This window comes from Neopsephotus bourkii, unplaced genomic scaffold (assembly GCF_033783945.1).
Source record: "Neopsephotus bourkii isolate Nb327-2 ecotype Australia unplaced genomic scaffold, CSIRO-AGI_Nbou_v1 NB_481, whole genome shotgun sequence".
Lineage (NCBI taxonomy): Eukaryota > Metazoa > Chordata > Aves > Psittaciformes > Psittacidae > Neopsephotus > Neopsephotus bourkii.
The window spans coordinates 1,940,048-1,961,846 of record NW_026900982.1 but is presented as its reverse complement, the minus strand read 5'-3'; the positions used below and the strand labels follow the sequence as shown (position 1 = coordinate 1,961,846).

At 46.8% G+C, this 21,799-nt stretch overlaps 3 protein-coding genes across 8 annotated transcripts in view; 2 read left to right on the top strand and 1 right to left on the bottom strand.

Annotated features, from left to right (window-relative positions):
• GALM (galactose mutarotase) overlaps positions 1-21,799 on the top strand; it is a 201,153-nt gene that overhangs the window by 74,243 nt on the left and 105,111 nt on the right. The window lies entirely within an intron of this gene.
• The window catches only part of ARHGEF33 (Rho guanine nucleotide exchange factor 33), a 31,144-nt gene that overhangs the window by 7,596 nt on the left and 1,749 nt on the right, over positions 1-21,799 (top strand). For 2 of the 6 annotated variants that reach the window (XM_061350329.1, XM_061350328.1), the window contains 14 exons: positions 2,887-2,936; positions 7,833-7,937; positions 8,823-8,987; positions 10,565-10,686; positions 11,293-11,435; positions 12,426-12,485; positions 13,672-13,887; positions 14,708-14,837; positions 15,774-15,906; positions 16,700-16,783; positions 17,656-17,739; positions 18,529-18,677; positions 19,192-19,377; positions 20,412-21,165. In XM_061350329.1, the coding sequence (XP_061206313.1) occupies positions 7,911-7,937; positions 8,823-8,987; positions 10,565-10,686; positions 11,293-11,435; positions 12,426-12,485; positions 13,672-13,887; positions 14,708-14,837; positions 15,774-15,906; positions 16,700-16,783; positions 17,656-17,739; positions 18,529-18,677; positions 19,192-19,377; positions 20,412-21,165 (2,253 nt within the window). In that variant the 5' untranslated portion in view covers positions 2,887-2,936; positions 7,833-7,910. The remainder of the gene's footprint in view (positions 1-2,886; positions 2,937-7,832; positions 7,938-8,822; positions 8,988-10,564; positions 10,687-11,292; positions 11,436-12,425; positions 12,486-13,671; positions 13,888-14,707; positions 14,838-15,773; positions 15,907-16,699; positions 16,784-17,655; positions 17,740-18,528; positions 18,678-19,191; positions 19,378-20,411; positions 21,166-21,799) is intronic. The other 4 variants (XM_061350332.1, XM_061350326.1, XM_061350327.1 and 1 more) reach the window with 3 other exon arrangements.
• Positions 18,249-21,799, bottom strand: part of SOS1 (SOS Ras/Rac guanine nucleotide exchange factor 1) — a 61,714-nt gene continuing 58,163 nt past the window's right edge. Inside the window, exons 24-25 of the transcript XR_009724978.1 lie at positions 19,252-19,391; positions 18,249-18,669 (exon numbers count right to left, since the gene is read on the bottom strand). The gene's annotated coding sequence lies outside the window, so the exon portion shown is untranslated. The remainder of the gene's footprint in view (positions 18,670-19,251; positions 19,392-21,799) is intronic.

Below are 21,799 nucleotides of genomic sequence, written 5' to 3'. Positions count from 1 at the left end.
ATGTAATGTCCACTGTGGGAAGTCATTCCTCTCTCTTGCCTTGGACCCATCTCTGCCTTGGGATGTAGAGAGACTTCTAACTGTCAAATGCTTTGTCTTACATGAGGGCACTATGATGAGGATCTGCTTCTACCCCCCACATGCTTTATTGCAAGGGGTTCTTGTTCCTGTCATTGCAACAACCCAGACTTCCGCACCAGTCATGATCTTGCAAGCACCAAGATGTGTCCAGGCCACACTGCTTGCATGCAACCAGTCCTGCTACAGTCAGCAACACTTCTAGAAAGTCTACAAAGCTCAGGGGTCCAGGGTTTTAGTGGTTATCAGTTATAATTATTCTTACAGAGCAATATGGGGCTGATAGTACTTGCTTCTCACCCCAAACCCCTTGCAGCATTATCCTCTGCCTTGCTACCTCAGAGGTGACTATGTCCATAGAAACTCTTGAAACTATGACGAGCAGGGGGAGCAAATTTAGGAGTGCCCATAACTGTCAGGTCAGGAGAGAGCCCGAACTATCTCTTCACCTCTTAGAAGATGCTTGGTGGTGCCAACATTCATTCATGGCATAGCTAATGGAAGAGTTAATTTCTCTATTATTATTATTCTAATTTGATAAATTAGGTCTGTGTACCTCAGCCCCTGCACTACAGCAGCCTGGAAAGGAAATTAACTCAGAGATCTTTTCCAATTAATTGGTATGCCCCCATGGGCTGCAGATGTTCAGTGCAGAAATTGGGAGATAACCACAAATCCCCTTTCTTCCCACAGGGCAACTGTGAGGAGCCTCCTCTGCTCCAGCTTTTAACAGTGACTTTATAGTAATTATCTGGGTTTTGACAGGGAACATGCAGACAGTGCTTCTGCTCATGCTCATGACAAAGGTGGGAAGTAAAATCACGGGAGCAGGGATCCTTTCCCCTCTTCTGGCCTCGCTCAGGAGGAGTTCTTTGCTTTGAGTTTCTCCAAGGACACTACAGACTGATTCCTATCCAAACCCAAATGAAAGATTCAGACTTCTTCAGTGCTTGGGTCCAGCCCTCCCAAAGAAATTGTGAGGACAGACCATAGCTCTTTCTTGCTGCACTGCTACCTGACTTCTCCAGACCCCCACAAAGCTCAGCATTCAATATGCCCACCACCGTGCAAAACCAGCATCTCACTGTCCTCCCAGCACCTGGTTTGTATCGTGCTAATGATTAAGAAACATGCCCTTTTGCTCTTTTTTGGGTCAGTCATTACCATCCAACAGTAAGGGTCCAGCAGTAACATTTAAACATCATTTGCCTTCTCAAGCCCCAATGAGGCACCATTAGAAAGCTTCATCATTCACTTAAGGTCAAAAGTCAGTTTCGAGTTTGTGGGGTTGCAGACAAAATTTACCCCCAGAAGGGCCAAAGCTGAAAATGAAAACAACTGGTCATTTAAAAGATGAAACTTGGGACTTGGGCTGATGAGATTTCACCCCAAACAACTGGCTCTTTGAGTTCATGGTTACTTTTCCCAGTCAGCCTCTTACCCCTTGTTTTCTGCAGGAGGAACCTTATAGGATATTCCCTGGAGGGAATCACTGTCTGACCTTGCTAACCTACCCCTCCCCAGGGCTGCAGGACCAGCCAGCATGAGGAGAAAGCAGTACATAGGCAGAGAGGGGCATACAGCCCCTCCTCCCTCTGCCTCACACTCCTGCGAGTCACTGGGGAATCACAGAATCATAGAATAGTTAGGGTTGGAAAAGACCTCAATTTGCTCCTTTTCCTCTGAATCAGGACAAATCCTAAGGACCAGAACAGGGCCAATTCCTAGGTGCCCTTGGCAGTAACCCATATTCCCCCTCAGGGGGTAAAGAAATCAGAACATGTCTGCCTTGGAAAGCTCTGACTTCCAGGCTTCAGCTTTCTACTTCGTGCACTGGCTGACTGGGTAAAGTCCTCCCTGCACCCTTTTCAAGCCTCTGCAGGCCTGAATTTCTGTGGTGTTAAAGGCCCAGGTGGGTAAGGGACTTAACACCTGCGGCCAGCATGGAAAGAGAGAGCATGGCACCCCTAGAATTGGGCACTGGGTCACCGGTCATGTCTGTGACTGACAGCAGAGATGGGTGAAGCAAATTCTTCGAGGCAAGTGGTCTCAAGAAGTGACATTGCCAATGGGAGGTGATTCAAATGAGGAACTGGGTGGTGGTGTTTCCTGGGAGTGAAGGCCATCTTAGGCAATAACATGGAAAACAATGGCTATTTGTAATTCCCTCAAAGTGCAGTGATAACTTCTCTTGGATAACTGGTTTCTGCACTGAAGAGACAATGTTGAAAGAGGAAATAATATATTTAGACTTCTTGGTTTCAGTCCTCTTCAATCCTCAGAACTCATTAATGCCTAGAGACAATGTCTCTGAAGTGTCCAAAACACTTCTGCAAAATAGATAAAAACTCCTCCATGAGCTAAGTCTGTTAACCTAGGGCTTAAAATATACAGATCAGACTTTTGTGGAGATAAATATGCACAAATACAGTAAAGGATAAAATCCACATTTTCACAAAGGGGAGGGATCAGTGAGGATTTAGGGGGAAAAACCTGTTATTTAAGGCTGGTACACAGAACTGAACTTCACAGGGAGCAATGTAGCCCTGTTTGCACATACAAGGTTTCTCACCTCTTCACAGGGATCAGCTTCATTCACACACAGGACAGCATATGAGGTGAATTTACTGTCTGTTTTATAACTGCAGTTTAATTTACAAATGATATGGTGTTCATACCTCCTAAAGTAAGACTTGAGTCCTTTAAAACTGATTTGTACCTCAAGAGGGACTTCAAACCCTCTGTTCTCGTTATTTATAGCAACTATAATAAGTAATTTTAATAGACTGAAATTCTTTATTCCCACAGGAGAGACTGAAAGTGTGCCTGTGAGTACCCCTGCAACACAGATTTCCCAGGTAAAGATGAGCAAAATGCCCTAAATAACTCCAAGAATTTAAAGAGTTACTGATATATAAATAGTAGTTAAAAAGCTAAATTAAGTGGAAAGAAAATTAGAGACACTTACAAGGAACATGGCAACTAAAACGTGCACACTGCATGGATGAATGTTATACATATCACATCTTGGGCCTCATCTCAAAAGACACTCCAGTTGTGTTTAGACGGGTGATTGTGAGCTCAGCTAATTAACTAGCTGGTATCATTAGCATCAATTACAGAAAGTCAATTCACTGGGCTGGAGGGAGATTTCATGGCTAAACCTGATTAACTGTCCCAGGAGCAAGGATGTGTTGATTGACATGGGGTGGGGGTATCTTCCCCAACAGGGAACCAAGTCTCCTGGGGGCTCTGGTAGCTCCTTGGACCATGGGGTGCTCTTCTTGCTTGATAATCCAGACCAGCCGGGCTGGCCAGAGCCCTGAATCTTGCTGCATGTCTGTCTGGCTCCCCAGCCAGGAGCTTGGGAACCCTGTCTTTGAGCCCATGTCATTTCAAGGTGAACAGGATTTCCCGAGCTCTGTGGCCACTCTTCATGTTGACATTCTTGCTGCTATCAGCCACTACAGATGCAACAAGATTGTCTCTACCAGGGATGCATCCTTCCTGTAAGATGCAGTTTCAGTGTTTCCACAGTGATGTTTCCTAAGCATTTCCAGTCTGAAGGAAACACAACAGAGTTTTGAGCACTTTAAACTTTGGTCTGCTTCAATATGGAACCATACTCTGAAAGACAAGCATACCTGTGAACTGGAAATCCTGACTATTTGAGCCTTGCCACCATTGCAACACTAATGCCTGTAATTGCTTTCAAGTGCACCATGGCAAGTGGAGAAGATACTGCCTTCCATTAACTAGCCAGTACTTCTCTTGTCACATCCTCTTTTCCCATCCAGGCAGCTTCAAGCAGGAGCTGTGACTGGATTGCTGAAGGGCCCAGCACAGTGGATCCAACATGTTGGGACAGTGTGCTAGGAACAACATGTACACATGCTGCTTTCCAGAAAAACCCTGCTAAGATGTGAATACCCTAATGAATCTTTCAACACAAGTTACCAGCTGGGTGTCCCCTCCTACTTCAGCAAGGGCCCTATGGACACCAAAACAGACTGCACAGATGTGAAACAAGAGCCAATAGTGCTTGCAGCCCCCTTTAAGTATTTCCATCCTTCTCTTCTAGCCTTACCCTGCTGCTCTGCCTTTATTCCTATCATGCTTACCTAGGAGTATAAATACTGGATATACTCCTAGGGCCAGGTTCTCTGCCACTGTAAATGAGCACAGCTCTGCTGCTTTCCTGCTATGAGGTATTGCAAGCCTTGCTGATGCTTGGCTGTAGAAATGCTGCCCTTAGACATAGGAGTTAGTAGCTGTGCTAGAAATCAGTTGTTCCCTGGTAGAAGCATACACCATGCAGCTCAGAAAAATCAGTTCCAGGCTTTGTCGCAACTGTTGGACTTTGTCCCAGCTTAGTTCCAGGCAGCGTCCTCAGGCAGCCTTCTTTTTGGGTGACAAAATGTTTACTTTCTTCTTCAGATCAGCCACATAAGATGATGTGCAAAGTGACGGATAGTAGATAAGGTGGTCAAAGTTAACAGGCAGTACTTCTTCATGGCTGCAGGTGGTTTTGCTCTTTTCTAGGATATATTTATAGCAGCAGAATTATTCCTCTGCAGAATTTCTTCATCTTGAGATTGCTTTCCACTGATTTTGACAGGCTTCAGCTCACGGTCCCTGAGGGCAGGCCCTGTTCTAGTGTAAGGACCTTAGGGCAGCTGCCAACGACAGCAGATGCAAATAGCCATTCTTTTGGAGACACAGAGCTCTGGACAGCCTGGCTATTGCTGAAGGAGATATCTGGGGACACATATACTCATGGAAGTAAAGGTTCCCTCTCACCCCTTCAGTGGCAGCCAGGGCAGCAAACCCAGCTCCTCAAGACTCTGCCCTCTGCTTTCAACCCCAGCCATTCCTTCCATAAGTCATCCCTGTCTCCTGGCCATGATCACATTCCCTGAGCAGCCTCAAGGTCTTAGACAAAGACTTAGACAAAGCATTAGACTGCATGGACAGTCACTATCTACTGCAAATGGCTAATATTGCTGGCACCCACTGAGGAAGGATGGGCAGGCTCTACAGTTTTGCTGCCTCTGGTCCCAGAAGCAACATCAGTCCTATTCACCCTTTGAGGACAGTACAACAGGTGAGACAAGCAGAGGCTCAGCAAAGGAGATTTCACAGCTGGTTTCTGTATGTGTATACATATATGTGTGTGTATATATATATATATAGACATATGTATCTCCACTCTCTGAAAGTAAAGTCAAAACCAGGCTGAGAAACGCTCCCCATATGTCTTCTCATCTCACCCTTCTCCTCCCCTCTAGCCGTCATCACTTCCTCCACATTGTCACAGTTCCCCTATGTTGGGAAATGGTTACTCCCCTCTCCAGGTGGACTACAATAGAGAGTTCATATTCTCATTGTGCTAGAGGGCAAGGGAGAGTCACAAGTGACTGTCTTGTTAATCAGTCCTGTAGGGAGAGAAGGAGAACCCTTCATTTCCCTATGGGCAGCTACCAGGAGAGCACAGCAGTTACTTGGTCTTGTTAAGAGATTTTACTTGCATGGCTTTTCCACACACACAGCTGAAAAACATCATGGGAGCAGGTAAAATGGGAGTCATGCTCTCCAGCAATGACATAATCTGCTGAACTGCATGATGCTGGACCCCTCAGTGCATTGCTTTGTCAAATTTGAGAGCCACATTCCAAAGGCACGTGGGGACTGAAACATGTATCTTAGCCTACATTATTTAGATGTCCAAACGCTTTTTTGAACAGCTCTTGGACAGGTTCTAAGGACTCCCTGTGACCATGCAGATTCACTTATCCTCTAGGCATTAGCTCAACTTCAGTTGTTAAGGTGTGTTCCTTAACTTCCACAACTTAAGTACTACAGTTTATTTATTCCATGAACAGGTGAGGCAGAACAACACATTACAGTTAAGCTGTTGCCAAGTTTCTGTGCTAGTATAAAATCTGTCTATTTTATATGGTATGTGTTGCACTTTAGAAGCACTGAATTGGTTTAACTTTCCAGGGGTTCACAAACCTGTGAAACGTCTCTGGTCCTGTAGGCATAACTTGGGCAAGACATAAGCATGAGCTGATGCTTCAGCAGCTTCCATTTTCTGCAACAGCTGAGGGGATTTAAAGGGTGGTTTTCTACAGCTTGTCATTAGAAAGGAGCTCAAACCAAAATCCATGGCTCAAGCACGACACTGTGCTTGGCAGGAGTTCAAAGAAAATATGTTGTTCCTGTGCCACTCACTTTTGCATCAAACTTGCACCCAGTGCCACAAGGCTCTTAGTATTTCCTTTCTATGCTCTGAGAGCTGATGGCAGTGGAGAAAGGAGTTCTCAGGGTTTCAGCACTTCCTGTCCGAGCAGATATGGCTGATTCATGTTGCTTGCTGCTTTTACCCATCAAGCATCAACAAAAGGAAATGCAAGTGCAAGATGCACTTCAGAGTTTGAAATTGCCACTGCAAGCTGCATGGTGCCAAGGAAGGATGTACCAGGTAGGGCAGAGCCAGGCTGGGGTCTGGAGCACAAAGGACTCACAAAGAAACCAAGCTAGCACTGTGACTGCAAGAGCAGATTGGCCAACAGTGAACCCCAAAATAACAAGTGACTTTCTGCTCTTAGAGGCAAAGCCTATTTTATTCTAGTCCCAATCTTTCTTTTGGCTGTCTGAACTCTGCTTTCACAGAGCATCTCGGTGCACATGGATACTAAAGTCTCTGCAGTAGTCCCTTTTTACTGACTTTTGCTGACGTCTAGCAGTTCTTGAATCTGAAACCTCTAGATGAGCAATGACTCCAATCCCTGTACCCTTTACAAAGGATCTGTCTAGTTTACACCCCTTCTGGAAGCATATGAGGAGGATATGGCCAGGCCTATGGGCAAAACCATTTCATTTTTGGTTATCCTCCCCAGTTGTTGTTATCTCCACGGCCAGTTTCCAGACTGCTCCACTTTGAGGCTGTGACATCCCCATCCTCAAGCAGATTTCTAAAAGGGTTAGCATAGGATACAACAGAACAGCAAATTTCAGTTGGAAGGGATGGATCTGATGAATCACCCCTTTTCACTTGGAGGAAAGTATGTGATGCCAAGCCCTGATGCAGGCTAGCAGGGAGACTCTGCCTTGGCAATGTCAGCTTAGCATGGAAGTGTGGCAAGCACTTGAGAGCAGGCATGGGAATATGAACATTTTGCACTGCTGGAGCACTTGGTATTCCCCCACATCTCCAGGCATGTGTGTCAGGATGTCTGATGATGCTAAGACCATCTGCCTCAACCCCTAGGCTGAGATATCAGCAGCATCATTGCCTCCCCTAGCATCATTGCCTCCCCTAGCAGCCATGGCCCCAAGCAGCCCCTCTAACTTTTCAGGCTACACTCACAAGGTGACAATTCCTGTGATACTCTTGTGTCACAGGAAGGTGTCCACTGTGGCCAGAAAGGGTGGGTGAAGGTGTTGAACCAAGGGGTCTGGAGCTCCAGGTGGCTTGGGGAGTCAGGGTTGACTGCCTGAAGAGGGAAGATGCCCTCAGCCTCCTGCTCCTCTCCGCCCTGTCCCAGCCTGTCAGTCCCATTCCTCTTAGCCAGGCAACTCTGGGAATGCATGTCCAGCCAGACCAGACTGGGGACAGTGGGGTAAGCACTGGGGTAGGAGTGGGGATGTCAGGCAGACGTCCTCTGTAAAGACAATGTCAGTCTGATCAGAGGAGGATGGGGCATGCCATTGCCCCGAGGTATCGGAAGCCATCTCTGCTCCATTTACAGGACTCAAGCGCCTGAGTTCCCCGGGGTGGCTGTCCTCTTACCATCAGTGCTCCAGTTTTGGACTCAGTTTATAACCAGATGTTAGGCCGAATTTCTGTTGTAAAGGTAAAAACCTGCGACCTCGCCATGGGCTTTGTGCAGGCAGAACGAGCTCCCTGCTCCCAGCAGTGGGGCACAGTTCAGGGCTGCCAACCCAAGCTGACCCTGAAGAGGGTGTCCCTGCTTAGCCCCTGCTGCCTCCCCTCACTGCCCACCTCCACACTGCCTTGTCTGCTCGCTATGCCAGCCTGGCTCACCCTGCTCTGTCTCCTGCTTCACGCGGCTATCAACTGGCTGCCTCCAGCTTAGATGGTGAGCTCTTCCAGCAGTGCTAGGGCCTCTAGGGACAGCAAACAGGGTGAGTGGGCACAGTGTCACTGTATGCCAGGGGAAAACTTCCCACTCCCTCCCCATCATGAGTTAAAGAGCTGCCTCCTTGCTTGGAAAGGGCCTGCTGACCCAGGACAGAGCTTCTCCATAGCCCTTGGAGAGCAAGGAGGTGTTAGACCTGTCTAGGGAGAGCACCAGCCCCACAAGCATGTGGGGGAGGAGGACTTGCTCAAAATGGACATATTCGTGATTGCTCAGCTGCTTTGGGGATTGATAAATCTGGCTGCTGTTATTGCAAAGCACCTTGGCATGTTTCAGGCTGTCCTCTCCTTCTACAGACTGACAGGCTGCAAACTGCCAGGGAGCCTGGAAAAACTCTAAAAAGGGGCACACTGACTGCCCAAGACAAACACATCCTACCCTGTACTTGAGGCTGAAGCAGGGGTCAAACCTCCCTCCATGTCTCCCAGCCATGATTGGAGGAGGAGAAAGAGGTCAGCACCTTAGAGGATGGGTTACACCCAGCCTTCATGCCACTCTGAACCAGGGGTGACCCTCGGGAACACAGCCACCTGCATCTGGGAGGAGGGACTGAACCCACCCTGTTTGTGGTTCCTCTAGTTGCAGGCATTAGCCTCTGAGTTGAAAGCGGGTTTCACAGAAGCGATGCAGGAGCTGTCACGGATCCAGCATGGCGAGTATGCCCTGGAGGAGAAGGTCAAGAGCTGCCGCTGTGCCATGGAAGAGAAAGTGGCTGAGATGAAGAATTCCCTCAACACATTCAAGGTAGGAGTGTGACCCCCAAGGGGGCTGCATACCTGCCATGCTAGCTTGGGTGGCACAGGGCAGAATTCCCCTGCTTCCATCAATCCTTCCTGCTCGTAAAGAAAACGAGCTGGCAATTGTTTCAGGTATATCTGGTGCTCTTCCTTTGGCTTTGTGTCTCCCTGACTACCCCAGCCCAAACGTAACCCATGCCCTGGCCTGTTGAGCCTTCTCAATGGGCCACGAGGCAGTGCTGTGAGCTGCCCTGGGCACAAGCAACCCTTGCTTGGGACGGCACATGCAACAGGCACTTGGCTTGTTCACAGGGCCACTGTGCAATACCTCTCCCTGGGCCAGGTCTCCTGCATTTCCTGCAGTAACCCAAGCCGCTGCGGAGCCGGGAATTAACACAAAACCCTACAGCCTTTTGAAGTTGCATTCTCACATGACTGGGAGGAAGCACTGCCTGGTTTGATCCAGCCCAAGAGAATAAAGACGGCTTCATGTACACTTTAAACCAGGCAGCACTTCCATGCAGAAACTGGATGACTGCCTGTGAGGAGATGGGCAGAGAAACTAGTTTATTGTTTTTATGATAGATCTTCCCCATGGGGTTTTGCTGAGTCAATAATACCTTGTGAAGTTAAAAAGGGCTGCTTACTGGAAAAGCCTGTTACTAACCCTCTGACAGGGAGATGCGGATAGCACCAGGCAAAAGCAGGCCTGTGGTCCTGGACAAGCAAAGGAGAAAACAAGAAGTGTCTCCTCTGCACATGGCAGAGGTCTCAAAGCTACCAGATGCAGGGTCACCCATGGCATTGTTCAGAGGTAAAAAGGGGTTTAAAAATCCAGACACAAGAAATTATGTAAGAAACAGGAGGGGTAAAAGCTGCTCTCTGCCTCATGCCCATGTTGACTGTCCAAATGTCAAGCTGCCAATGAAGCCACTTGCTTGCTTGGGGAAACCCCACTCCTTCAGTTTACAAAGAACTCTGTAGCCTCTCTCCTCCATCCTGCTACTCACACTGATGAAACCTGCAGGAACTTCATGCATGAGAGGGCTCTACACTCAAGTAAAGCTTTGTGGAAGCTGCCTGAGGGAGGATGTGCTGACAGGGAGGTTATGGAGGCCCTCATTTCCTTAGGAAAGCAGGCTAAAAAGGCAGCTCCAAGGCCTGACTGGCAAAAGCTTACACATGTGAGTGATAAAACTGGGCTCTGAACTGAACATTGAATACACATGCTGGATAACTGCAGAGGGAAACATGCTTCCTCAGGCCCACCTCCAAATGCCATTAAAGGCAGGAGTCCTCCCAGTGCTTTTAACTGGTGGTGGCTGAAGCCCCATGTCTCCATCTCCCACCAGTGCCTTAAACATGAGACATCATGCTGGCTTGGGTGAGTTGCCTGTAGTTGAATTAAGGATTGCCATGCAGTGTAACACACACACTGGACTTGCAAAGGAAGAGTGTCAAACCACAGAGCCGCTCTCCCCAGCATCCCGAAGCTTGTGTACTGCATGCCAGCCAGCATTCAAAGCAGAGCTATGCAAGGCTGAGGGGCACCCTGGGAATACTGTGCTTCTGTCTGTTTCTCAGGAGGAGCTCAGCGATGCAAAATCAATGATTGAAGAAATCAGTGCCAAGCAGGAGGAAATGCAACAGAAAATTGAGCAGCTGCAGCAAGAGAAGCGGAGGGAATCACGGAAAATGAAAGCTAAGTAAGGGCACGAACTCCAAAGCTCTTCAAGTGCTCATTAGCAGTGGTGTCTGTCTTGTTAATTTCCTATAGCTTCAATGTCTTAATCTTTTCCTGTGTATCAACCCTGATTACTACTGGAAGCTCTAGCCTGGTGGGCTCTTGATGGTGCAGCCATGCTCTGCTTTCCTGTCACCAGCCTTTTCTTCTCTGAGCAGGGTCATGCAGGAGCATGTTTGCATGCTGCTGGGCCACACTGCTGCTGTGATGAAGCAGTCAGCTCACCCACCTTGGCCCTCATAAACCTCCTGAAAACTGAGTTTTGACGAGCGTGCAGCTGCCTTGATGACAAATCTAGGCTAGCTCCTTAGCTAATTAAGCCATTTAATTAGATGAAATATGCTCTGCAAAAGAGCAGATCTGAAATAACCTATAGCCAGTGGAACTTACTGCCAGAACATTGTTCATGAACTACATCAAAGCCAACTTCTTTCCTGATCTCTGCTGGAGTTGTCCTACTTTTAACTCTGTGCTTATACTTACACTATTGTCTGCCCCAGCTGCAGCACAGGAGCTTCACCTGTAGCATTCATACTTTCCAACTGTCTCATTCTTTGTATTCGTACAGAAGAGCACAGAAGGATGATCATGGGTCACAGACGGTACCTACACCCCTCCAGGGCAGCCCATTTCGATCCATTAACCTCCCAGAACCTGTGCTGATCAATGAAGATTTTACAAGTCTTCTACACAACGTGACTTATGAAAAAGGTAGGAAATAGAGCAGGCAAATTCAGTGCCTTCCCCAGGGAAAAAAATCCAGAGAAAGGTCACTAGAGTGAGAGGACACTAAGTTTTCCTCAGGTGCAAGCAGCACATAAAGGAAACAGGGGTGCTTCTCTCTGCAGGACTGCTCCTGGGTCTGTGCACACACCTTAGCAGTGCCTTATGATAGCAACCTTGGTGCTGGCCCAGATTCAGAAGATGATGCTCTGTGAACACTGTCCCAAAATATTCCTTGCTTGCCTCCTCCAGGGAAATGGAAGCAGGCTGGACCTTCCCTGTAATGCTAGTGGCATGGACACAGAGCCAAGTAGGAGCCCCGGTAAAAAATCCTGCAATCCATGGTTTTGTTTCCATGTAAGGGAGCAGAGCACAGAAAGGAGGATCACAGAGACTGGTCTGACACTTAAAAAGTCAGCAAAGGCAGAGATTGGATAAAAATCATATGCTGTTTTCTGCTGTTCTGTTCAGAATCTGGCCAGTCATGGCCCCCCTCTGCCCTACTTTGAGATCCTATGTTAGCCTCTCCCTGATATCCCTCTTGCACATCCACATCTTGCACATCTCTCACCCACTTCTCCCACTGCCTGCTTCTTTCCAATCATCTCACCCCTCCACTCTTCAGTAAGCTCCTTTCCACCCAAAATGGCAGCTGTGCCTCCGTGTCAGGCCTCGTTCTGCCTGCTAGGTGCCTCTACCCAACACACACCTACTGAGCAAGGACGAGCCAAGACTGCTCATGTTCCTCTGCAGTCATACAGCACCAAGCACAGCAGGTATCCTACCTTAGCCTGCCTGCAGGTGCTACTGAAACAAAGACCACAACAAGAGCCACAATAGTAAAGATCCTCCTTAGCAGAGCATCTAACAGGGGGGTTTGCATAGCAAAAATGTGAAAGACTGGAGGATCTAACCCTAGTGACTAGGCTTGGGAGGAGGAAGCCTGCTCTTGTAAAGTTTCTCTTCATTCTTCAACAGTGTCTGACACCAGGATCATGCCAATGGGAGAAGGAAGCGTGAAAGTTGTAGGAGGTCCAGGTAGGAAAACCTCGAACTGTCAAAACCCAGCAGGGCAATGATTCAGCGAGAGTGTTTGCCTCACTGCACAGAAGAAATGCTTTCAGGGAACACATTTCAAAGGGATGTCTTTCACTTTGTCATGTGCCTTCATTTTCATGCTCGCTGTTGAAAAGGAGAGCAAACCTGAGTCCTGAAGTGCCCAATACTTGACAGAAGACACAAATGATTGCTATTTGGCAGGAAAAGCCTTTCTGCAGCTGATTTCGCATGTTCTAAGTGCTTTTGCATAAAGGAAGAATTGAGGCTTATCAATGTGGCAAAGAATAACAAGTGTGCCATTTTGTCACTTGGGAGGAGATGGTTTCTGCAGTGACTACACACCCAGTAGAACTGGTGAGGTGTTTGTTCACACACCAGCTTCCAGATTCCTTGCAGGCATCTGAATGTTAACAGAGGAGTTTTTCTGGCAAAAATAAGAATTGTTCAGAACTAAGAGAAGGGTGTAGTAAGGGGACACTAAGGATCCTGGCCAGCAAAAGGACATAAGAGAACAACCATTAGGGGTTTGCACTGTTCACCAGAAGCATTCAGTGTTCTGGATGGCTCTTTTGCTGGAATCCACTTGAAAATAAAGAGAACAATGGTTTATTGCAACCCAAATTAAAATCATTTGCATTAAAGCAATTCCAGCTCTAATGCACCTGCTCCCTCCCCTACTTTCTCTGTGATTTAATAGCCTCAGACTGAGTCCTGCTGCTGCTGTATAATCACATCACACTAAAACCATTTTAAGAGCCATGACAGTTTACATCCAGTAAGAATGGCATTTAAGTCCGAATTATAATAATACTTCCTATTTCTACAATACCTGCCATATTACCAAGTCCTGATGTATCCCAAAACCCTCAAGTGCAACCATACTTGGAATATATGCTTTTTCTTTTCTAAACACATCTGATTTTATACCTTATTTGGCCTGAAAATAAATGCTGGAAGAGTGCAAACCTTGTTCTGCCAATGTGCTTGCCAAGTGCACTTCTGTTTGTAAATCAACAATAAAGTGCTATAGCCCCTGTGAAGCACAGAGGATGCTTCTGACTCTCCTTCCAGTACTTCACATGGCTGATAATGCAGCTTAGCTGCTTGCTGTAGCATAACCTGTTAACTGAGATGTTAAGATCCATTCAGCTGCTTGTCATGGCAGGAGCACCCATAGAGACAGATGACAGCCTGAAGCCACCTTTGACAACAGAGGGGCAGCCAAAAGTGCATCTGCCATCAACAGTGTGGAAGCAGCCCAAGGACACCAAGGACTGGGGAGATGAATACATTTCAAAAGAGCAACCAGAGAGAGGGAAAGACATGGGCCAAAGCAGATACAGCTCAGCTGACAACATTATATGTGAACCCTCTTTGGCTGGTAAGGACAGAATGGAAAACTCGGGATAAAGAGGCTCAAATTCAGATCTGGTGTGAGCTGGTCAGTAATCAGCTTGTACAGAGGGAGACACACAAGCCAGTTTCTCCTGCTAGGGGGGGAATTTGTGAGGGCCCCAGTCTCTAAGACTTCTGGCCTTTGTATTTACTGGTCTGTGCTGTTGACAGAATTGCTCTGCACTCAGGACATCCATTCTTCTTTCCAGGACTTGGCAGGTTTGGAGTAGTGATGGGATTGTGACAGTGCAGTTGCTGAAGTGGGTGAAAAATACAACTTCTCATTGTGCAGGAAACTGGATGTGAATCCCCAGTATGATCTGCTTTACGAAAGTGGATGTGAATCCCCAGTATGATTTGCTTTACGAAACTGGATGTGAATCCCCAGTATGATTTGCTTTATGAAAGTGGATGTGAATCCCCAGTATGATTTGCTTTACAAAACTGGATGTGAATCCCCAGTATGATTTGCTTTACGAAAGTGGATGTGAATCCCCAGTATGATTTGCTTTACCTTTGATTGCTTGTTTTGTTTTTCTTCAAAAAACTGGTATTCACAGGGGAAAACATATTTGCTTTGGAGCTTTCTTAGCAAACCGTGCCTCCAAGTCACGTCTGGGGCATGCTGTAGCATCAGGCTAGAATTTTATATTTTGGGGAAAATAAACACACAAAGACAAGACATTGGTATCACTTTTTGACAGTTTCTACTTTCATGATTTAATGTCAGATCACAGGTCTAACATGAGGCTGTCCCTGAGGTCAGCATTTGCTTGTTATTAAACTTAACTATTATCTTCTGGAAGCCAAAAGGCAGAACATCGCTTTGGAGCTGCTGGAGTCAGAAAGGAAATATGTCATCAACCTTTCCCTAATCCTGAAGATCAAGGCCACGTTGCAAGGACCAGATGTGAAAAGGAGCACTAAAGAGAGAAGGTATTTGATTTAGTTTGCTCTCTCTTTTTAGTATTTTTTCAGTCAACCTTCTTTCTGCATCATACTTTCTCCCACTTTTCTTTCATCTTTGAACACTTAGAGCTTATTTCTAGTCGAAAACTGCAGGTACTGAAAGTTTTTACTGTGATTGAAGACTTTTCTGCCTGTCCTTGCATTCTGTCTACCTCGCATCTCAAATCATTTCACTACTACTTCATTTCAGTCTCCTTTGGAGTCCCATCAGCCTCCTATTCTTTCACATGCCTCCCACATCCAAGGAGTCATTTGACAGAAGTCCGCTGTGGGACGTGTTGTACATGGGTTGCTGTAGGCTTGTTTAAGCAGTTAGGTGACACATACACTTCAAACTGAAACATGATAGTCTGAAGTGAGTTTTTATTTTCACTCTTTTTCCCTGGAACCTTTCCATCTGACAAAATATTTTGATATTTGACATCTTCATTCTGATTCTCAATGAAATCAGCATGAAATGACAGCAAGGCAGTAGCTCTACATCAAAGGGGTGGCTTTGACAGGCCTGACAAATTAAACAACATGCAAAGCTGTGGAGCTCCCCTCCTAGCACTCTATGGGATGGCTCAGGACCATGGTCCTGCTTCTTTAGCCTTGGACTTTAGCATGGCCTTGGACTTTAGCATGGCCTTGGACTTTTTAGTTCTACAAATTCTGGTCAGCTATACAACACACTGGAGAGTCAGCCTACGAAACCTTCAAAACACTGTAATAATAGCCTACTGGAGAGGGTACCTGCATGTATGTAGCAGCCAAAACGGGGCTTCCTGGTGCAGCTGGGACTCCAACAAAAGCAGTTAAAAATACCTGTGTTTGAAGCACCCATGAATGCACACTTCAGCAGTCCATGCTTAGGGCTGAGCTTCTGCTCTGTGTAACCAGTCTGATACAGTCTCCCTTCAGCTTCTTCCCCAACTCTTTGCGGTACCTGGTCCAGCAGCATGTCGACTTACTTCACGCTCTGCAGGAGCGAGTCCTGAGCTGGCCACGACAAGGAATTCTAGGAGACATCTTCCTGAAATTAACAAATGATGAGGTATGTTACAGACCTCTATGGAGTCTTCTGCTATGACTCATGGTGGGGTGCTGATGGCCCAAGATACCTTGCAGCAGAGGGGCTGTGCTGTGAAGCCATGGCTAGACTAAGACCTTTCAGCCTCCTCTGAGCATAGTCCCAGTGCATGGCAGTCCCTGTGTTGGACCACTTGGTTGTTCAGGGAGTCCCCACCCCAGATTCACTTGTGGGCATACAGCCGCATAGAACAGCCCTATAATAATTGCACAAGACCTAGACTTGGTTGCAAAAGCTACATAGGAGCCTGTACAGCTCAGATATCTCTATTTACAGCGACAGTGTGAAAAGAGTGTATTTCTTATGCTCCCCTTGCTTAATACTTAGCTCAGTTACGACAAGTGGGTGGGCAGGCCCCTAATCCTATATAGTTTCTAGCCCCAAGTAAAACAATACCTGCTTCTCAGGGTTAAGGTCTACTCAAGCCCTGGCAAGCAGTGGGACCTCTCCTGGAAGGGTGTGTAAAAACTTATCTGATGCTTTATAAATTTTAAGAGCCTTAAGGAAAGCTTCTTGCTCCCCAGTCTCTGTACCTCTCCCATCTGCTATAAGTCGTTACAAACTATGCTCAACAGCTGAATTAGTTTTATTAAATAGCCTTTCTTGAGAAGTCCCAAGGTCTGAAAGCTTCATGCAGTTAGCGTGATGAGCTCCCAGGAGTAATAGTGAAGGACCAACAGTTTCATGTTCTGGCTGGCTCTATGACCAAAAATGTCTCTTAATTTTCCTTGTTCTTTTCTTTTTTTCTTTCTGTAAGAATAATTTTCTGGACTACTACGTTGCTTACCTGAGGGACCTGCCAGAATGCATCTCTCTGATCCATGTGGTGATCCTAAAGGAGGTAAACTTCCTGACTGCTTCACAGACACGTAATGGCAACATGCAAGCCTGGATCTTTCCATGTTATGCAGGCCCACAAAACAGCTCTTCTGCCAATCCACTTGTTCTGTTACTAAATGACAGTTTCCACAAGGTTGCCGTGGCTGGCATGCACCTACAATAGGAAGTTTTTAACGTGCTCATTACTGTGTGTAACCAAAGATGGTTTTGCTGTCACACGACATGTCACAAATCAAACCTCCCAGAAGGCTTGTCTGTACACATGCTACCCAGTCACTGTCTCCTGGAAAACGGAGGACTCATCCAAACAGGGAGACCAAGAGTGAGGCTGTAAGCGCCTTAGAGAGAAAACAGCCTCTGCTGTTCGGATTCAGTATCTGGTCTCACACCCCTGATTCTTAGTTTAAATCAGGAAAGTTAAATATAAAGGTAGTTTTAAAGTACAGTAACTAAACTACACTAAGTTGCTTCCAAGACATCCTAATTTAGAAGTCAATCAATTCAATTTTGTTCAGTTTATCTGAGCCTAAACTAAGAAATTAATTCTGAACAACAGCTTCTACCTGGAGTTCCAATGAAACTTCACTAGTGGATATTAAACATACACCCCTACTTAATTATGCTGGGGATTATCTGTGAGGAACACTCAACCTAAGGGTTTCATCCTTAGGACTAGTATTGCTGGTGGAAGGAGTTGCAAACATCCTTCCAGAAGCAAGATGCATTATCACACGTAACTGCCACTTGATTGGTGTGCTCCTGTGAACTGTCGTAATTACTTACAGCACAACTACTCACTACATCCCAGAACCATTTAGAAGCAGACATGTTTTATGGGTGGGAGAGACTCTAAAGTTGCTTTCTCTATTTCAGGTAGAAGAAGAAATCAAGTCTGATCTCTACATTCTGTTCTTCCATATAGTCCAGCGAATCCCTGAATACCTTATTCATCTACAGGTAGGGCCCCAGGATGGAAACTGTCTTGTTGAACTCTTACTACTACACGTGACTTTTAACTCAAGAGTTGGTATTCAGGCTGGTACAGGTTCAGGGCTTCTGGCTAACCCAGTAGGCTCTCTGAAAACAAAAAACTCTTGAAAGGGAAAGTCAACTGAAAGTGGCTTAATTTTCATTATTTTCACCTGAAGCTTGCTTCTATTTGACAGTTTCTCCCTTTGGCCTGACAGAACCAACTTTTGTCCCCTGGGAAGTCAAAAGCTCTGCTGCCTGCTGCTCTCGGAAAGCAAGAGGCCAGAGATGGGGCACACCTACTGTGAGCTCTGACTAACTCCTGTAACAGAGCTGGCTTCTTTGCTAAGTGGTCCACAGGCCTGTTAGCTGAGAGACTAAGGCGGCTAGAGGCTCCTCAGATCCAACAATCTTTCCTACAAAGAGCTTGCTGATAAAAAGAGTTCTGGTTCACAGGAGGATTATCTGAATTGTACTAACACAGACAAAGCAAGCCCTATAAAAATAGAGATCAGTTTATTCATCCATTGCTAAACTCAACTAATGCATCACCCACACATCTCATGATAACATTTACAGTGGTTACGTGTGTATATGAGGAGGCAGGCCCCATCCAAGTCCCTCAGAAATTGGCACTGCCTAGAAAAGGTCCCACCATGCTCCCACAGAGAAATGCCATGGGCACTCCAGAGCACTAATCCATGGTCCCAATGGGACCTTCTCCCCAGAAAGGGTTCAGAAACACCCTCCAAACAGCCTGCTCTCCTCTATGCCCAGAATGTCCTGAAATTCACGGACCAAGAGCATCCTGACTATTACCTGCTGCTGGTGTGTGTGCAGCGCCTCCGGGTTTTCATCTCACACTATAGTCTCCTCTTCCAATGCAATGAAGACCTCCTTATACAGAAGAGGAAAAAGCTGAAGAAGTAAGCACAACATCAGCTCATTCTCTCTATCACCAGGGAATGGGAGGTGTCGGGGAAGTCTGACATGGAAGGGGGGAAGTGAGCAAGTGGCTGCGTGGTTCTGAGTTACTGGCTGGGCTTAAACCACGACAGATAGAAATGACCCTGAATTCAGATTCTCAAGCTGTGGTTTGGAAGAGTTCCTTGAAATCAAGACTTTGGACTAAAATCAAAATCTGTTTGCTTTTGCTCCTTGTGATGATTCACTGGGGAATTAGATCAAGACCAAACTTCAAGAGAAGATGCTGAATATGGAGGGTGATAAAGGGATGGAGCAGACTGCTGGGGAGGGACTGCTGTCAGGAGAGGCATTAAGCACAGGACAGAGAGCAGGATGCCCTGCTGAGTGGGACAGACTAGGTGGAACAGGTTCTTCTGCTGGGTGGGAAGAGGTGAACGGGAATATTAAGGTCCGTCCCAGCCCTGTTTTCTGTGATTCTACATGCTCGTGCTCATTCCCTGCCTTATTTCTTAGCACGACGATGGATTTCTCCTCCCTCAGGTCATCCCTGGTGAAGCTGTACAAAGGTCTTACCTCCCAGTGTACGAGCCAAGAGGTTTCTCCAACACCCAGTGCGGCATCTATCCGGGACAGTGGGATCCATTCGGAAGAGACAATACAGTCATTCCCACCAGCACCTTCCTCTGGCACCACAACCCCGTAAGCCTATTGTCCTAGTAGAAGGCATTGAAAGTAGGCTGAAACCTCTCTCCTGGCCCATACTACACCTGGGACGCTAAGCAGTTACAGACTGTCATTTCCAGGATTACTCCCTGTGGATGCATAGAGAGATGAAGGGCTGTCTCCCTCCTGCTATCCACTCCCATGTGGTGTATAAGCAGGAAACATTTCAGAAACAACCCAGGGCTGTCCGTGTTCTTGCTAGCTGTCCTAACAGTGTAACCAGGGAGGACATGCATTTGTGTAGGCCTGGCAGTGATGTGCACAGTAACACTACGTTATTCACTGCCAGCATTACAAGAATTGGGGAACATGACCAAAGTCTCAGACTAGCAAATAAACCCCACTTTTGCACATAGCACATCACTGAATGATGTGACTCACCATCACAAGACCCAAGTACAAATGGGTTCAAATAGACAGAAGACTAATTCAAGACAGGATTACTGGTAGCACCCAGCAATCTTTGGCCATTTCTAGCCTACTGATATGAGATGATGATCAGAGAAGCACACTAGATTTGCCTTTTTTTTTAATGTCAGCAATTTGTGGCTGTTGCACTTCCTTACATTATCTGACACTAAGAAGAAGTTTGGCTTCATGATTCTGAGTCCCCCTAAGTGGCAGTGTTATTAGATCAATCCCTAGCCTCCTCCTCAATATACTACCCAGGCCAACCTACAGCAAGAGAATGGAAGTAAAAATCCTGATAAGCAGGAGAGGGATGGAGCAGTTGGATTCTCATCTCAGTTTCTATTCATTTCATGGTGTGCAGTACACAAGTCAGCTAAAGCTACTGGATAAGCAGTTCTACCCGTGCAAGTTTTCTCCTGCTAACCCAACCAGGCAATTTCTGTTAATGGCAGCTCTGTTACTGTTCCCCAAGATATGAAAATTCCTCTTAGCCTTAGAAGCAAGTAAAGGGGGGGGGGGCCCCCCCGGAGAGGGAGGCTTGTCATGCTGTCTCTCAGTCATCCTGTAGCATTCCACCCCTTCTGTTTTTTGTTTTAAAGGCATTTGATGCCGCAGATGAAGAAACCCCAGCCAACCGTGATGGAGAACATCCAGGCTGTAAAGTCCCCTGACTGGGAAATGGAAAGCAGAAAACATGAGAGGCCGGAGAACATCCTTGCATCCTCCCAGCTCACAGAGCAGGAACTCAAGGCTTTGACAGCCCCTTTACAATCTATCCCTGAAATGGAGTATGAAGCACCACCAGCTGATGCAGTGGGGAACACTGACAGAGCCATCAGGACCTCTGTGGAGCTGCTGCAGGACGCGAGAAACTTTGCACCAAGCTATGAAGAGTTTGACTACCCTGGGGAGGTTTTCACCCTGCCAGGACCCTATGAAGATGATGCCTTCCAAAACATTGCTCTCTTTGAGAATTGCTCCCCAGCCTCTTCCGAGTCCAGCTTAGACATTTGCTTCCTTAGGCCCGTTAACTTCACATCAGAACCAGAGAGGACAGATCATGCCTTACAGCCATTGCCTAAGAGCTGCACTCCTGTAAGCAGCAGTACTTACAAGCGTGAGATGTTCCACAGCAAAGGCAAGCAGCTGAGCAGGTCTCTGAAGGAGCTGCCAAGGAGCGCTGAGGGTGTGAGCACCAGGCTCTACAGCACACGGAGCAGCAGCGGGAGCCGCCTGCAGCAGAAGCAGGAGAGGAATGTCCAGCCTCACATGATCTCAGCCTCATCTCGAAGCTCCCAAAGGAGCTACTTCCCCCCACAGAGAGGAGCGGGTGAAAAACAGAGCTTTTTGGAAGTAAGGAGGCATAAATAGCAGGAGGAAAAAAGAAAGGCACGTGGTGATGCAGAAGCAGCAGCGGGAGAAAGATCTGAGATGCAGTTAGGGCAGAACATGCCAAAATAGCTTCCCAGTCCACATATTCAAAGTGCTCATCTGCATGTACATGCCCAAGGGAGGTGCAAGAGAGCTCCTTTTCACACACATCTTCCCCAGGGACAAGCGTGGGCTTGAGGCACACAGCTGGCTGAGTGACAGTTAGAACAACCTTGGGACAAGCTAGTCTCCCATGTGCCTCTAGCTGTCACTGAGCTTCCCCCACAAGTAAATCCTGTGTCTGATCAGGGTCACTACATACGTGCAAAGCTGTTTGAAATCAGCGCTATAGGGTGGCACCCAGTTACAAAGGTGCCTTTCTATTTTCTGTGAGGAGTGCTGGGTTAAGAAAAGCAATGGATTTAGTATCAGATCCTCAGCCGGTGTAAACCAGCATGACTTGGACAAACTCAGCCTTTACACCAGAAAGGATCTGGTCCATGGGTTTCGTTTCACCTGTGTCTGTTGCATGGATCAGATCCTTGCTAAAACCTGTGTGAAAACAGAAAGACCCCAGCGATAGCGTCTCTTAGATGGGACATGGCAGGTGGCATTC